Below are 16596 nucleotides of genomic sequence, written 5' to 3' on the forward strand. Positions count from 1 at the left end.
GGGAAAATTCGGGAGGCAGATCCAGGTTCAGATTCGGAACCTCTGTGCTGCCACTTGCTCTGTGCTGACTGAAATGGGGCTCCTGGAGCGTAAACACAACAACAAAAGTTTCCGTGGTGGCTGAGACGTGTTTGTGTTTTGTGCTTTGAAAACCGTAAAGCTTTTCTGTGCCAGTGGGTCAGAGAGCAGTAGGGGTCCTTGGGGCTGGCAATAGCAAAGTGGGCACCATTAAGAAGAGCAGCTTTGGTTTGCCAGGCTGTTTGACTTTCCCATGTTATCGGAACAGTAAATGGCACAAACTCCAGTGGGAAGCCTAATAACCAGGGTGCCTTTTGAATGGTCACCCAGATTCTGGGTGTGTGGGGGTTTTTTCTACGTGACGCGGCCAGCATGGTGATATCACACCTGTTTTGTTCAATCACAATTATTTAGCTGATTACAACAAGTTGTGGTCCCATCAGTTCAATATCAAGAAGAATCATTTATTTCCTGTTACTGCATATGTCCACGTTGAAGCCACTTACCCAGTGGGGCATTTTTCCCGCTTGTGGATCGTGATGATGAAACTGAAGAACCAGGACCGTTACCACCACCGAGAGACCAACAATGACCATGATGCTAGCGAAATATTGAGCTGCAATTAAAAAATAACAAAGGAGAGGTGGGTTTGATTAGAAATGACAGGGTGAAATCTGCAGTCCTGATTGTGGTCCTGTGCCGCCCCCATGTGAGAGAGTGAGCTTCCCCTCCAGGCTGAAAAACACTGTTGAGCCCCTGCAAAGAAATGCCAGGCATGGGCCCTGTAAGCGACTCATCATCAGAAAAAGGGGCCCTGTGAATGCAGGCGTTCCTGCAGCCCCTGACTAATTAAATTGTAATGGCACTTACGCAAAGGACAAGGGCTATACGTTTCTAGAATTCTATCAAATACAGTATGTCTTTGCATAAGAAAACTATATCAAGGGCTAGATTTGCAACAAGCCCTGAAACGAGGCAGCATGTAGTTGCACTGCTCCAGGAGCAGGGGCCAGGTTGTGACTGAGATGTCGTCTGGTCCTTAGGTCCCCATCTTGGTCCGTGGAGGAGCTAATCTGTGCCAGCTCTCCATCTCCCTGTCCCTGCCATGCCACCACATGTGCACAGGGGCGGCATGTTTGTATAATTTTTGGTGGTGCCCAGAATGGGTCCCGCCTTGTAAGCCGATATATATTTTTAAAAATAATGTAAAAATGTGAGGGCTCTGGGCTGGGGCTGGGGTTGAGGGGTTTGGGGTGTGGGAGGGGCTCTGGGCTAGGGCAGAGTGTTGGGGTGCGGGAGGGTGAGGGCTCTAGCTGAGGGGTGTGGGAGGGGCTCAGGGCTAGGGTAGAGGGTTGAGGTGCGGGGGTGAGGGATGTGGGGTGGGGTGCAGCCAGGGATGAAGGATTCAGAGTGCAGGAGAGGACTCAGGGCTGGGGCAGAGGGTTGGGGTTTGGGGGAGAGGTGAGGGATCTGGCTGGGGGTGCGGGCTCTAGGGTGGGGCAGGGCAGGGGATGAGAAGTTTGGGGTGCAGGCAGGCTGCTCCAGGGCTGGGGCCAGAGAGGAGCACTGTCCCCAGCCCTCTCCCCACTGGCAACAGCGAGCTCCCTTTCCCCCACAGCAGCATTGCCCAATGCTTTGGGGGAGGAGCCAAGGTTCTGCCCAGCTGTGCAGGAGGGGGGGTGGCAGCCCCGAGGTACAGGAAGTCTATGCAGGGGAATAATAATGAGGCACCTTATGCCCACTCATTCCTCTACACTGGTCATTAAGCAGGTCACAGTCAAGCCCTAAAATAAGCGAAGTACCTGACTCCAGCAAAGTACCTGGAGGAACTTCAGCTTTGAGGCTCTCTGTCCACTGCTGTCTGTGTCAGGGTATTGCAAACCAGCTCAGCAATGTATGAATGCTTTGATATCCTATGCACTATCCCATGATAGTCGGGAGCTGGGGAGTTTATGGATGGGTGAAACTTGTGCCAGTCAGGACTTCAGAGAGTTAATGTTGTTTCATACACTGGGCTGGAAAGTGAGCAATATGATTGTGCATATAGCAGATTAGTTGACTGATAAAAGGAGATGTGCGCAGCCTACTCATGCTGCACTCTGAATGCATAGCTTTTGTCTTTGTATATGATCAAAGGGACACAGACCAACAGCCTTCTCAGTAGGGTTACCGTACGTCCGTATTTTCCTGGACATGTCTGGCTTTTTGGTTCTTAAATCACCGTCCGCGAGGAATTTTTAAATATCTAAAAACGTCCGGGATTTTGTCATTATTATTTTTCCCCAAAGAAGAATTAATCATTCAAGAAAGAAAGTGAATGTTGATTACTCTAGAGAGTGTCCGCTTTTTCCCCCTAGCTCTCAGTGCTTGCGCCATGAAACAGCTGTTTTGCACGGCTGGGAGGAAGTGGGGAAGAGGGGGAACGCAGTGCACTAAGGAGAGGAGGCGGAGCCGGGGCGGGGATTTGGGGAAGGGGTCCAATGGGGCAGGGAGGGGGCGGAGTTGGGGCGGGAACTTTGGGAAAGGGGTTGGAATGGGGGTGGGGAAGAGGTGGAATTGGGGTGGGCCCAGGGGGTGTGAGCAAATTCCCCCTGCCCTATGGATTGTCCTCTTTTTTGAGTGTTCAAATATGGTAACCCTATTCTCAGCAGTGTAGTCATTGCCAATGCAAGATAACTGCCAATAGGGATGCCTGATTTGACAGCCTTTAGTAGTGGAGGAAGTATGACTCATTCTGTCATGTCGAGCATAGTGCTGAAAGCAGAAACTGCAGGCCAACCCTGCAGCACACCATGATCATTTCTGTGCAGCTTTCACCTCAAAATCAAGCCCCCGTGCCCACTGATTAAAGGAGGTCTCTGGTGTCTCTCCGTAACCAACACACTAGCCAGATAGGAAACCTATAACAAAGAAGCAAGGTGACAAGAGAGGAAGGATGATGCAGTAGTTAGGGCATCAGAGTAGGACTAGAGACTCTGGTTCAATTCTTTGCTCCACCATAGACCCCTGTGGGAAATTGAGCCCTGGTCCCACCTGAAAGGTATGTTGTTAGGATAAATATATTAAAGATTGTATGGCATTCAGATACAACAGTAATGGAGGCCTTATTAAAGGTGGAAAAACTCGATGGAATATTTTGTGATATTGGACTTTTGAAAGGAGATCCAGTACAACTAACCTTAAGAGACAACGCTGCAGCTAGCCAAGGGAAAATGCATTTTCTGCCTATCCCAAATCAAGTTTTAGGGCAGACAATAAACAGAGATGGAATCCGTCCTAGCCCTGAGAAACCCAAAGCAATTTGAGAAGACCTGGATCAAGTACCACTAAGGCCTGGTCTACAGTACGCGGTTATTTCGGAATTAGCTGAGTTATCTCGAAATAAAACTGGTTCCATCCACACGACCAAACCAGTTTTTTCAATTTAAAGGGCTCCTTATTCCGATTTCTGTACTCCACCTCGGCAAATGGAGTAGCTCTAAAATTGAGATCGCAGTTCCGGGTTACAGGTACTGTGGACACAATTCGACGATATTGACTTCTGGGAGCTATCTCAGAATGCTCCCTTGTGACCGCTCTGGACAACACTTTGAACTCCAATGCACTAGCCAGGTAGGCAGTAAAAGCCCTGGGAACTTTTGAATTTCCTGTTTGGTCACCATCAGCACAGGTGACCATCAGCACAGTCCATCATCACAGGCGACCACGCAGTCTCGGATTCACAGAAAGTTCCAGCATGGTCCAAACGGGAGGTACTGGATCTCATTGCATGTTGGGAAGACAAATCTGTTATGGCAGAACTACGTTCCAAAAAAGAGAATGCAAATACGTACGCTGAAGTCTCCAGGGCCATGACGGAAAGAGGCTACTCTAAGGACACAGAACAGTGTCGTACAAAAATCAAGGAGCTCAGGCAAGCATACCAAAAAGCAAGGGAGGTGAACAGGTGCTCTGGGTCACAGCCCCATCATGCCGTTTCTATCATGAGCTGCATGCAATTATGGGGGGCGATGACACCACTACCCCACCACTGTCCATGGACACCTGCAAGGGGGGAGTAGCATGGAGTGAGGATGATGAGTTTTTGGAGGACAAAGAGGAGGAGGAGGACAGTGCACAGGCAGCAAGTGGGGAATCTGTTTTTTCCCCCAGCCAAGAACTATTCTTAATGGTGGAGCCAATAGTCTCCCCCTTCTCTCAAAGCATGCTGCCGGACCATGACCCTGGAGAAGGCACTTCTGGTGAGTGAGAGCTTGATCGGAGCCACACGGTGGGGGTTGGGGGGAAACCCAGCCGCGCTGGGTGGTTCACGTTTAGTTTAAAGGCCTCATCACTGCTCCGAGCCTCATCGGAGCCCTGCAGTGTGTGTGGGGGGGGCGGGGGAGGGTGTTGTGTGAAGCGATCATCCCAGAGAGCCCACAGGCTGCCTGCAAGCTGAATTCTGTTGCCCGGCCACGTGTGGTGGCTTACTCACACCAAAGTGGCAGGCACTTCAGTATAAGAGGCAAAATGAGACCTTGTACAGAAACAACATGTGCTGAGTACTATGAATTGCCTGTTTCACTGAGAAACAGTGCCTCCTTTGTTCTCTAAAATGTATCTTTTAAAATACTACCCTCCCTTTTTCTCTTTCTGAAGCAGGTGCAAATGTTTCAACACGGGCCCTATCTACTCTGTCCCAGAGGCCGGTCCAGATTAGAAGGCGGAAAAAACGAACTCGGGATGACATGTTCGCTGAGCTCATACAGTCCTCCTGCACTGATAGGTCCCAGCTGAATGTGTCGAGGCAAACCATTTTGGAGTCCCGTAAAGCGTTAAATGAACACAAAGAGAGGAGGGACGCGCACAATGAGAGCAGGCAGGATGCTATGGTCAAGCTCATGGGGGAGCAAACTGACATGCTCCACTGTATGGTGGATCTAATGCGGAAAAGACAGCAAGACCACAGACTGCCGCTGCAGCCCCTGTATAACCGCCCTCCCTCCTCCCCAAGTTCCATATCGTTCTCATCCAGATGCCCAAGAACACGGGGAGGGGGAAGGCTATGGGGACCTACACAGTCAACCCCAGAGGATTGCACAAGCAGCAGAAAGCTGGCATATCCTAAATTTTGATTTGGTTTCTGGATTTGTCCTTCCCTCCTCCTCCACGCCCCAACCCAATACCCCCCCCTCCATCTAGGTTCTGATTTCTCTCAATGTTTTGTGCAACAAATAATAAAGAACAGTTTTTAAACAATTGTGACTTTATTTCCTTTCATATATATATATATAGGGTGTGGGTAACTTTAAGAGAAACAAACACAACTCTCATACCATACCCCGGCCAGTCATGAACCTGGCTTTCAAAGCTTCTCTGATGTGCAGTGCACCCTGCTGCACTCTTCTAATCACCCTGTTGTCTGGCTGTGTGAAACTGGCTGCCAGGCAAGTTGCCTCAACCTCCCATCCTGCCATAAACCTCACAGATATTACTCTCACAGATATTGTGGAGCACGCAACAAGCAGCGATTACAATTGGAATATTGCTTGTGCTGAGATCTAACCGAGTCAGTAAACTGCGCCAGCGTGCTTTCAAATCTCCAAACGCACATTCTACCACCATTCTGCACTTGCTCAGCCTATAGTTGAACTGCTCCTTACTACTGTCCAGGGTGCCTGTGTACGGCTTCATGAGCCAGGGCATTAAGGGGTAGGCTGGGTTCCCAAGGATAACTATAGGCATTTCAACATCCCCAACAGTAATTTTCTGGTCTGGGAAGTAAGTTCCTTCCTGCAACTGTTCAAACAGACCAGAGTTCCTGAAGATGAGTGTCATGCACCTTTCCTGGCCATCCCACGTTGATGTCGGTGAAACATCCCTTGTGATCCACCAGTGCTTGCAGCACCATGGAAAAGTACCCCTTGCGGTTTATGCACTGGCTGCCCCGGTGTTCCGGGGCCCAGATAGGGATATACGTTCCATCTATCGCCCTGCGGCAGTTAGGGAACCCCAGCACATTAAAGCCATCCACAATGGTCTGCACATTTCCCAAAGTCACTACTCTTGATAGCAGCTGGTCAATGATTACATTGGCTACTTGCAGCACAGCAGCCCCCACAGTAGATTTCCCCACTCCAAACTGATTCCCAACTGACCGGTAGCTGTCGGGCATTGCAAGCTTCCACAGGGCTATGGCCAATCACTTCTCAACTGTGAGGGCTGCTCTCATTTTGGTGTCTTTGCACTTCAGGACAGGGGATAGCAAGTCAAAAAGTTCCATGAAAGTGGCCCTACGCATACGAAAGTTTCTCAGCCACTGGGAATCATCCCATACCTGCAACACTATGCAGTCCCACCAGTCTGTGCTTGTTTCCCGGGCCCAGAATCGGCTTTCCACGGCATGAACCTGGCCCAACAGCACCATGATCTCCCAATCGCCACATGCCATGCTGTTTGTGTCCATGTCATCATCAGTATAGTAATGGCACTGTCGTCGATTCCTCGCCCGGGTTTGCAGGTACTGCACATACTGCTGGATAATGCACGAGATATTTACAACGCAGCGGAGATCTGATCGGGCTCCATGGCTATGGCGTCTGCATGGGTAATCCTGGAAAAAGGGCGCGAAATGTAGGAGAGCAGAGTGGCAGTGGAAGAGGTGCTGTTCGGTTCATGGTAGCCGAACAAAGGCTGAAAAGGGTTGTCTTCTGTAGCTTTCATGGAGGTGGGAGCCCAGGACAAACAACCTGGAGAAGCTCGGAAGCGTGGCAATAGTGGGAGAGCAGAGCTGGTGACAGAAGCTGTGCTGCTCGGCTCACGATGGCCGAGCACAGCTGAGTTGGAGAGGTGGATTCGTAGTAGCAGGAGAGCAGCGGTGCACCGTCTGCTGAAAGCAGTATGGCGTCTGCACGCCAAAAAGGTGTGAAACGATTGTCTGCCGTAGCTTTCTGACGACACACACCCAGAAACACCCGCGAGAATGTTTTTTCCCCATCATGTACTGGGAGCTTAACCCAAAATTCCAATGGGCGGCGGAGACTGCGGGAACTGTGGGATAGCTACCCACAGTGCACCGCTCCAACATTCGATGCTAGCCTTCGTACTGTGGATGCAATCCTCCGAATTCACACACTTTAGTGGGGACACAGAAGACCAAATGTATAAAATAGCTTCCGAAAATTCAAATAGAATAATTTTGAAAGAATTTTGTACTGTAGAAGTACCCTAAGATGCCAATATCTATTGCTAAGGTTAATGTGATTTAACCCAATTACTAAATACATTCCTGAGAAAAATCTGGTAGTAGCAAACACTCTGTCATTGTGGCAGCCAGGGCCGGCTCTACAGTTTTTGCCATCCCAAGCAGTGAAAAAAACTGCCACCATGGCCGGCAAAGGGGAGAAGTTGCTGCCGATTTGCCGCTGCGGCAGGCAGAACAGAGAGGCTGCCGCCAAATTGCTGCTGTGGCCGGAGGAACTGCTGCCCCTTTCTACCTGCCACCCCAGGCACATGCTTGGAACGCTGGTGCCTGGAGCCGGCCCCGGTGGCAGCATTGCACTCACGTACCCATGAGCTTGAAAATGATGTAAAAGGGCATGCAGATGCTATGGACACATGCAGACAAGTGTCAGAAAAGCTACAGAAAGCAACCTTGACAGATACCGAACTTCCTGAAGTTCCAAGTGATATTAGGGGTGGATGGCCCATGTATCTAAGGACACTAAAGAAGTGACAAGAGACAACTTTGTGGGTGCAATTAAGCAAGTCTAATAGACTCATGGTTAAAGGCAGTTGCATCATAATTCCAAATGAAATGAGTGGCGATATCTAAACCTCTTCCTTGGAGGACATCAGGGATTAACTAAGTGCTGTGACCGTGTCTATCTGGCTGGAAAGGTGAAACAGAATGAAGAGACTGACATTTCTCAGTGGTGGGAACACCTTCAATGGAAAGGGGCAGCTAGGCTCTACAACTACAGGATGTCTTTGGGACAAAGAACTGGGCAGGGATTCATGAGCACCTGATTCAGTTCTTGATTTGCCACAGGCCAGCTACGGGACCCTGGACAAGGTACCTAAAGAAGAGAAGCATTCAACTTCCATGAAGTTTAAGGCAAGGAAGATGCCCAACTCCCTCAAACACCAGCCTTCATCTCTTTGGGCCTCAGTCCCTCATGTGTAAAACAGGGATCAAACCACATCCTGTCTGTCGAGTGTAAGCTCTTGAGTCAGTTCTGCCCCTGTGTGCTTCCATATATGGGCTGAGCTGAGGGGGTAGAAGGCACAACAGGATCATGCCATGGACCGTTAACTGTAACAAAGACTAGTCTCCACACCAGCAATATCTGGTACTTAAATCCTTGCTAAGGGACAGATAAAGCAGGCCTAGCAGTGTAAAAAAGACAAGGAATGTGGGAGTCTAGGTCTGTGTCCAGTGGTGCCAAAAAGCCACGGAGCATTATAGCTAAAGGTCCCAAAGAGGGATGCGAAAGCATGTGCTGAAATCAGAAATCCTGTTTTCCCCCACCGCACACACACACAGCCCCTCTCCCGAGCAGGAGCTTGGAGCAATAGTCAAGATTTTAATAATGTCTCGGAGGCGTTATGTCTCATACTCTCCTAACGCAACTTCCCATAGCCTCAGAGAAGAGCACAGCGCTGATAAGGAGCCTCCAAGGTCTCCGTTAAAACTACGGTATAGTTCTGTGAGGCAGTCCCAGCATCCCAGGACAAAATGAATTATTCAGATAGGCTAATAGAATAATCTTGACAGCTAGGGGAATAGAAAACCCTCTCTATTACAGAGCAAAGAACTAAGGGAGATTTTACTCATTGTGAGGGGAACAGACAGGATTAACCACTGAAAGGAACTACCCAGCGAAGTAGTGGATTTTCCAGCTTTCCGTGTGTTCACATGAAGACTGGTTGCTGGGAGGACAGGATTAGCTGCAATGCACCTCTCTGATCGCAGGCCTTGTCTCTTCACTGCTCTCAGGATAGAATGCTACCACTTCCCCACTCTCCGGACAGGCCTGGCTGCAGTACCCTGGGTACCAACCCTCTGTACCCTGTAGGCAGAACAGGCCCCAACATGCCCAGTGAATTAGAAACATAATAGACATGTCACAAGAACCGTCACTGCCCTGAAATACTATGCACATTGGGGAATATTGCACATTTAAAGGGGCACTGTAAGGTTACTAAGCCTCACAGGAAATGACTTTAAAATGGTTTTAGACTGGGATGCAAAGGAACCCTAAGGAATTAGGTACCCATCAAATTTCAGTGGGATTTTGGGGACCTAACAATCTGAATGTTCAGGGTTAGGTTCTGGTTTGGGCTGACATGACGTGAGGGGAAGAAGTCATTGGGATGCATAGGCCAGCAGGGACCCCTGTGATCAGCTGTCTGACCTCCTGCATAACACCAGCACTCCACGGCAATCTAGGGTGTGACTGCCACACTTGTAGGCATACCCAGTCTAGCTGGCTGTACAGCCCCATCCGCGGTCTAGCTGCCACAGCTTCGCTGCCCTTGCTATTAGAGCAAAGTGCGATCAAAGCTTGCTCTGTGTGTGCTGCAGTCCCACTTTGGTGGCAGGGCAGACAGGCCTAGGACAGTTAAGCTCACTGAAAGAAAACAAGAACATGCCAACAACGGATACCTGTACAGGAATTAAAGCCACTCCCTCTTCCATTTACTGCAAATGGAGACCCCCAGCACCACATGACTTGGCTACTAAGCCCCCTCCTCAACATGGCACATCCCACTGGCAAATGGAGTTGAATGGAATGACATACCCTTTGCATCTGACTTCTAGGATCTGCTCCTTTGACCTTTCCTGAGGTCCAGTCTTGTGCCCATGGAAACCATTGGTAGTAGGCTCAGGCTAAGAATCTGTGTCACTAAACAAAGCTTGCATGACCAGGCATGGGTAATGGGGTGGCCTGTGTTAGCAAGAGACACACGGATTTGCCTTTGTAACTCCTTGTGCAGCCTGCATTCTCATTGGCTTGGAGACTCTCAGGGCACGAGTGATGTCAAAAGCAATGCTGTTTGCGGTGGTGAATTAGAAACATAATAGACATGTCACGTGTGTGCTGAGCTGTCCCCAGGGCCCAGCAAGCTGGGGTGGTGCTAAAGTCTCCAGGCCATGGGGCTGAGCTCTGCACTGACCAGCAGCAGATGGAGCCCCCTTCAGGCAGCCTCAGTGGCACAAGTGCTTAATGAAATATAAAGTGAGCTTGATTTGTGAAAGAAATTACATTCTTTTCATTGCCCTCCCCTGGGTGGCTGCCATGGGACAGGAATGGGAAGTATGTCAGAGGAGCCAGGAGACCTTGCTTCAACCCCCACTTCTATTGCTGACTTGCTCTGTGGTCTTTTGACTTCCCTGTGACTCATTCTCCACCTAAGTGTGGATGTGGGAAATGCTTTGAAATCTCTATAAAACATGAAGAAATCAATGGGATAGTGGTGACTATTAACCAGTCTTCTTATAGTCTCAAAACACATGCTGTTTCCTTAGCATCTTTGTAACACTTGAATAGCTGCTTCCAAGGCACAGAAGCGCAGGCAATCTCTTTCCAGAGTGAGGTACTAGCTTTCCTAGGGCTGATTTATTTTTTTGTCTTTTTATTGCTAGAAGAGGCATAATGTGTAGTGTAGTACCTAGGCAGCTGCTTCAGCACCTGGGGGTTGTAGGCATGAGTCCCTGGGCCTTTAGAAATGCATCACAGACTGAATTACCAGCAGACACCTAGCAAATATAGTGGTTGATGCTATCCAATGGGGGGGCTGTAAATAATCAGTAATAACAGCTATTCATTCTTGCAGTGGTGCTTAACTTTGCTGATGACATTGCTTTCCCAAGGACGATGTGGAATGGAATGATTGCCCTTACATCAGAGAGAGAACAGAAAGCAACAAAAATTGGATTGAAAGCAAATGCAGAGAAGACCAAGATTACGAAGGGAGGAAACTGGACAACAGATACAAAGGTGCACGTGTATGGAAAAGAAATCAAATAGGTAGAGTTCTGCCACTTGGGGAGTGTGATGACATTGGAAGGTTGCTGTGAGAGAGAGATTCATATGAGATTAGGAAAAGAAACACTGCTTTTGGAAGGATGAACAACCCGTGGTCAAACAGAGGTCACCACACCAAACTACAGGTCAGGGTATACCATGCGATTGTACAGAGCACTCTACTGTACCGAGCAGAGACTTGGCCAATGACAGTGGCTAACCAAAAGAGATTGGAGGCTGCCCATCGCAGATGGCTGAAGAAGATATTACACATTTCATAGGAAGACAAAGTAACTAAAGGGAGAGTCAGAGAGCCGACAGAGCAGGAGTTTAGAAAAGGTCATCACAGAGAGAAGGCTCAGGTGGTTGTACATATGCCCTGTTTGGAAGATGGGCAACACGCTAAGCAAGCAGTGAATGGCGTACTCCAGGGAGGAAAGAGAAAGTGTGGAAGGCCAAAGAAGAAGAGGCAGAAGAAAGTGAAAGAGGACTGAATGCACTGGCATCACCTGGGAAGAGGTCCCACAACTAGCGAATGACCGCAATCAATAGAGGGTGTGTCAGCGGCGCAGGAGAAACTAAGCTCTAAGGTAAGGTGATGGTCCTCCTAGATGGTGTGGGAAATTCTATAAAAGAGATGGAAATAGTTTGCAAATTAGAATTGCTGCTGTGGGGTGGGTATGGTAGTATAGTATGACATCCTGCCTCACTGAATGGGTTTGTTGCAGGACTACAGTGAAATATCAAGGTTTGTTTGGAGACATCAGGGCATGTCCTCAGCTTCCGTGCAACTCTGCCAGTGCACAGCAGCTGAGGACCTGCCCCATCATGTGTATTTAGGGCAGTGTAAGAAAAACTAAAACCACGCAGGGAGCAAGAGTGGGGGCTGGCTGTGCGGGAAATCGAGCAGAAATGAATTGGAGAACTCTTTCTCTGTCATCTCTAGGACTGTCATAAATATAAAGGGAAGGGTAAACACCTTTAAAATCCCTCCTGGCCAGAGGAAAAACCCTTTCACCTGTAAAGGGTTAAGAAGCTAGGATAACCTCGCTGGCACCTGACCACAATGACCAATGAGGAGACAAGATACTTTCAAAAGCTGGGGGGAGAGAGAAACAAAGCCTCTCTCTCTCTGTCTGTGTGATGCTTTTGCTGGGGACAGAACAGGAATAGAGTCTTAGAATTTAGTAAGTAATCTAGTTAGATATGCGTTAGATTCTGATTTCTTTAAATGGCTGAGAAAATAAGCTGTGCTGAATGGAATGGATATTCCTGTTTTTGTGTGTTTTTGTAACTTAAGGTTTTGCCTAGAGGGATTCTCTATGTTTTGAATCTAATTACCCTGTAAGGTATTTACCATCCTGATTTTACAGAGATGATTCTTTTTACTTTTTCTTCTATTAAAATTCTTCTTTTAAGAAACTGAATGCTTTTTCATTGTTCTTAAGATCCAAGGGGTTGAGTCTGTGGTCACCTATGCAAAATGGTGAGGATTTTTATCAAACCTTCCCCAGGAAAGGGGGTGTAAGATTTGGGAGGATTTTGGGATGAAAGATGTTTCCAAACAGACTTGTTCCCAGTAACTGGTGTTAGACGTTTGGTGGTGGCAGCGAAAGTCCAAGAGCAAAAGTAAAATAGTTTGTACCTTGGGGAAGTTTTAACCTAAGCTGGTAAAAGTAAGTTTAGGAGGTTTTCATGCAGGTCCCCTAGAGTTCAGAGTGGGGAAGGTACCTTGACAAGGACTTACTGCTCTTGAGTAATTTCACTCCATGCTGCAAGGAGGAAGGAAGGCTCAAGGGGCAGGAGGAAGTAAAGAGGTCCCCATGGAAGTCTGGTCTAAGGCTCTCAACAAGACCAACAAACATGGCCAGGATGCTGAGGCAGAGTTGCAGTATCTGAGCTAACCAATCACTGAAGACCCTGGATGAAATCCTGACCCCGCCCCCCCCATAAAGTCACAAACAAAACACCTGTTGGCTTCAATGGAGCCAGGATTACACCCTCTGCATTTTTCCCCTATAAAAGTCAGCAGGCTTTAGGGATGTCTCTGGGCATCCCACTACCTGGTAAACCCTGGGTTTAGAATATAAATTCTTCGCTGGCAAAAGGGAAAACGGGCCCAAGGATCTTGGAGTCACTCAGAATACTTGCAGCATATGCAGAGAGCGCCCAGTTCCACCTTGAAGTCACTAGGACCTTCAAAGGGCCCAATCCTGCTAGGTTTCCAGTGCGCTCTCAGCTTGTGCTGATTTTATTGGGAGCGCAGAGCCATTCACACAAGTACGGGACTCAGCACTTTGCTGGACTGTGCCATTGGACCCAAGGGGGAATAGAAAGTCAAAGGGTCAGTCCTGCTTGTTCTGATCTATTGTGGGAAGGTGAGATAGGGACAGCGAGGAGACAAGAGTGGGGGTACTTGTAGGAGAGAAATGTCAGTCTACATTGCACTGGCTAGAAACTCTTGCACTGTCCTTTGCCTCCATTTGGCTTCAGAACCAGAACTTTGCAGTGTTGCCAACCCCAAATGTTCCCAAACCATGAGATTGCCTTAAAAATAATGTGATTTTTAAAAAATAATTAAATTTAAATTTCTTTTTATTTACCTGCTGGTTGCACTTAAGTCATGTTTTCAAGCTTTTTCCTGCAACCATAAGGAGTTGATATTTTTTACTTATTAGTTATTAATTTATTATTGTATTTTATTATATGAACACTGAGATTCTGACATAATCCTGTGACTCCAGGAACTGGTGCATTAGGAACAACACAAAATAGTGTGAGATTCATGATAAAATCGTGACAGCTGGCCACACTAGAGAAGTTTGGTTGTATCGAGGGAGAGTCAGGAGAGACCTGGGGACAGGAATGTTGGGGACACTCCTCCCTACACAGATGCTTCCTCCTCACTGACGAAGGAGGAAATTGATCAAAAAAGAGACAGAAAGATGAAGGGGCAGATGCTAAAATGGCAGCAGCAGAAGGGATATGGGCTGAAGACCACAGTGGTAATAGGATCCTAATCTCATTTTCCTCCCTCTAGCCAGAACCACTGGTGCCTTATGTTCTTATCTCTTAAAATCTATAATTCTAGTAGTCAGCAAGACACAGCTCTGTTTCCCCCCAATAATTTAAAGCATTGTGTTCCAAATGGTTGAATTGTAGAAATCACCCAAAGTGTCCACTGAGGTCATGTTTATCCACAGGTTTTAACTTCAATCCCTGGTAAAATAATGGACCAAATGTTCAGGGAGCGGTGGGGGAGAGAACAAGCGACTAATGATAACAGAGCTGTGAGCACTAAGCACACATCACAGATTAGAAAAAGCAAGTGGTGCCAGATTAACTCTGTCATGAGTGGAAGAGGGGAATGCTGTGGCTATGACATCTGGCTGCGATAATAGCTCTTGATTTTAGTGCAATATTCGACATCGTGTCTGACAAGCTTTACTTTGCAAGTAACTCTAGCTGGCATGGTTATAACTAGAGTTACTCACATACCATATAGTGAACAGACAGCAATTTATTATATCCTGATGAGTGGGTTCCAACTTCCAGATGAAACATTCCCCCCCACACACACGCTGTTTTAGATGCTTGTAACTGTAATAAAATGCCTTTTCAGAGTGAGATGTTGACTCCCAACCCAAAAGCGACACTCTGATTTTGGAGAAAGTTTGAGGGGGAAATAGTTAAGCTCTTTTGGAGTTATTTGAACATTAAAAACCCCTTGGTTTGCCTGTACTCATTGTGAGTTGGATTACTGCAGGAGGAGAACTCCAAAAATGATTGAAGACTTTGTTTATAGTAGAACTCATGGAGATGTAAGGTTCAAAGCATGCTTGTGGGGAAGAGGAGAATCAGTCCAGCAATATCAAAGTTCTGATCATTTCAATTTGGTTCATGAGCAGACGGATTCCTATATCCAGTTTGCTGAAGTGCTCTGAAAGCAAAGTGTCTCAGAACGCTGGCTGGAGGTGAGAGGAAGCAGTCAGCTGAAAGCTTCATTTAGCAGTGTCCCTAAGCTGAAATCTTGTTTAATGGTGCTCTTAAGGTAAGTGTTCTGTTGTGTCACTACACTTTCTCCTCTATCTTAATACCCATAGGGGACTGATCCAAGGCCCCCTGCTGTCAATGGAGAGACTCCCACTGACTGACTGCAGTGGGCATCGGATCAGAGCCAGAGTGAAGGAGATGATCAGGCTGAGACACAGAGGGTCTGATCTATCCAGTTTTACAGCAGTGTGCATGCAATGAAGTGGATGGAGTCACAGCAGCATCAGTAGTGGAGCTAATGGGGGGCGGGGTGGTGATCACCCCTCCTGGGGGTTTTTATGTGTATGCTGGAGATCAAGCCATGACCAAGTCATGGCGCTGGAGATCAAGCCACATCAGTGTGGGATGGGCAGCAGCAGCTCCTGTCATTCCAGGCATTGTACCATGGCATGCACGGTTGTGTGGTGCTGCGACCTCATGTGCTATGCTACTCACACAAATTTGGCCTGGCTGTCCCCCCCTCATGATGGAGGGGTGGCCGGGCCAAGCCTGAAAGGCACTGTGACCCCAATGCTTGGAGTGGGTAGCCAGGTCCAGCCCTATGGGACAGGAGCTGCCACTGCCAGGTGAGTGCAGGGTAGGCTCGTTCTCCAGCCTACCATCAATGATCCATCACCCTTCCTGGCGTAGCTCCACCACTGAGCAGCATAAAACTGGTTCAGTGGGGTGGAAGATCAAAACCAGGGTCTGCATTACCCTACAGTGCAGAATAGTACATGCAGTCCAGTCTGTGACCAATAGTTTAAAAACTAAGGGCCTAAAGTTAGCCTGTGTCATGTTCATATTTAGGGAACTAAATTACTTCCCTGATTTTCAAAAGTGCTGGCATTCATGACTTCAACAGGAGTTGCTGGGAGAGTCACAGTTCTGAAAATAAAGCCATGTATTAATTGCCCAAATACAGATTTAGGAGCCTGACTTTTAAGGCGTTCACTTTTTTAAATCTGTATGTAGTTGTGTCTAGATATCATTGCAATGTTTATGAAATTGCAGTTTGTATTCTGTTATAATTGTTATTCTGTGTCCATTTGGGAGGCTGAAACCTATGAAGAAAAGCCCACTGACATCAGTTGTGCCTCTAGATACTACTGTAAGCCAAATGATAAGCAATGTGTATAATTATGTAGGGCTTTATTTGCTTACCATGTTTTAATCAGGCAGTAGTTATTCATTTAAATCCTTTGTGCTTCACTATACACACAATATAGGAACATTTTCAGTTCTGAACCTGTTTTTAAAGGAATAATGTACCTTGTTCTTTGATTAGCTGTATGATGACACAAGAGTTTGGATGGAAGTACAACCTCTTGATTTAAAGTTATTTGTTTTTTCTTTATGCATTGTGTGTGTGTGGTCGTATTCCATAAGCAAAATCTTTGTTTAAAAGAGACTGAGGTTAAGTCTGACATACCCCTGCCCCCAGTGCAAACTCTTACAAACAAGGAAATAGTAAGTCAGAGAACACCTCTGAACTGTTTAATGCTAACGTAGCACTGTTTGACTGATGGTGGTAGAT

General features: G+C 47.5%; 1 protein-coding gene across 1 annotated transcript in view; it reads right to left on the minus strand.

Annotated features, from left to right (window-relative positions):
* The window catches only part of LOC311520438 (neuronal acetylcholine receptor subunit alpha-7-like), a 126832-nt gene that overhangs the window by 22617 nt on the left and 87619 nt on the right, over positions 1-16596 (minus strand). The window contains exon 9 of the mRNA XM_084627884.1: positions 525-634. Coding sequence (XP_084484010.1) covers positions 525-634 — 110 coding nt within the window. The remainder of the gene's footprint in view (positions 1-524; positions 635-16596) is intronic.

This window comes from Lepidochelys olivacea (assembly GCF_965140295.1).
Source record: "Lepidochelys olivacea isolate rLepOli2 genome assembly, chromosome: 5".
Classification (NCBI taxonomy): Eukaryota; Metazoa; Chordata; order Testudines; family Cheloniidae; genus Lepidochelys; species Lepidochelys olivacea.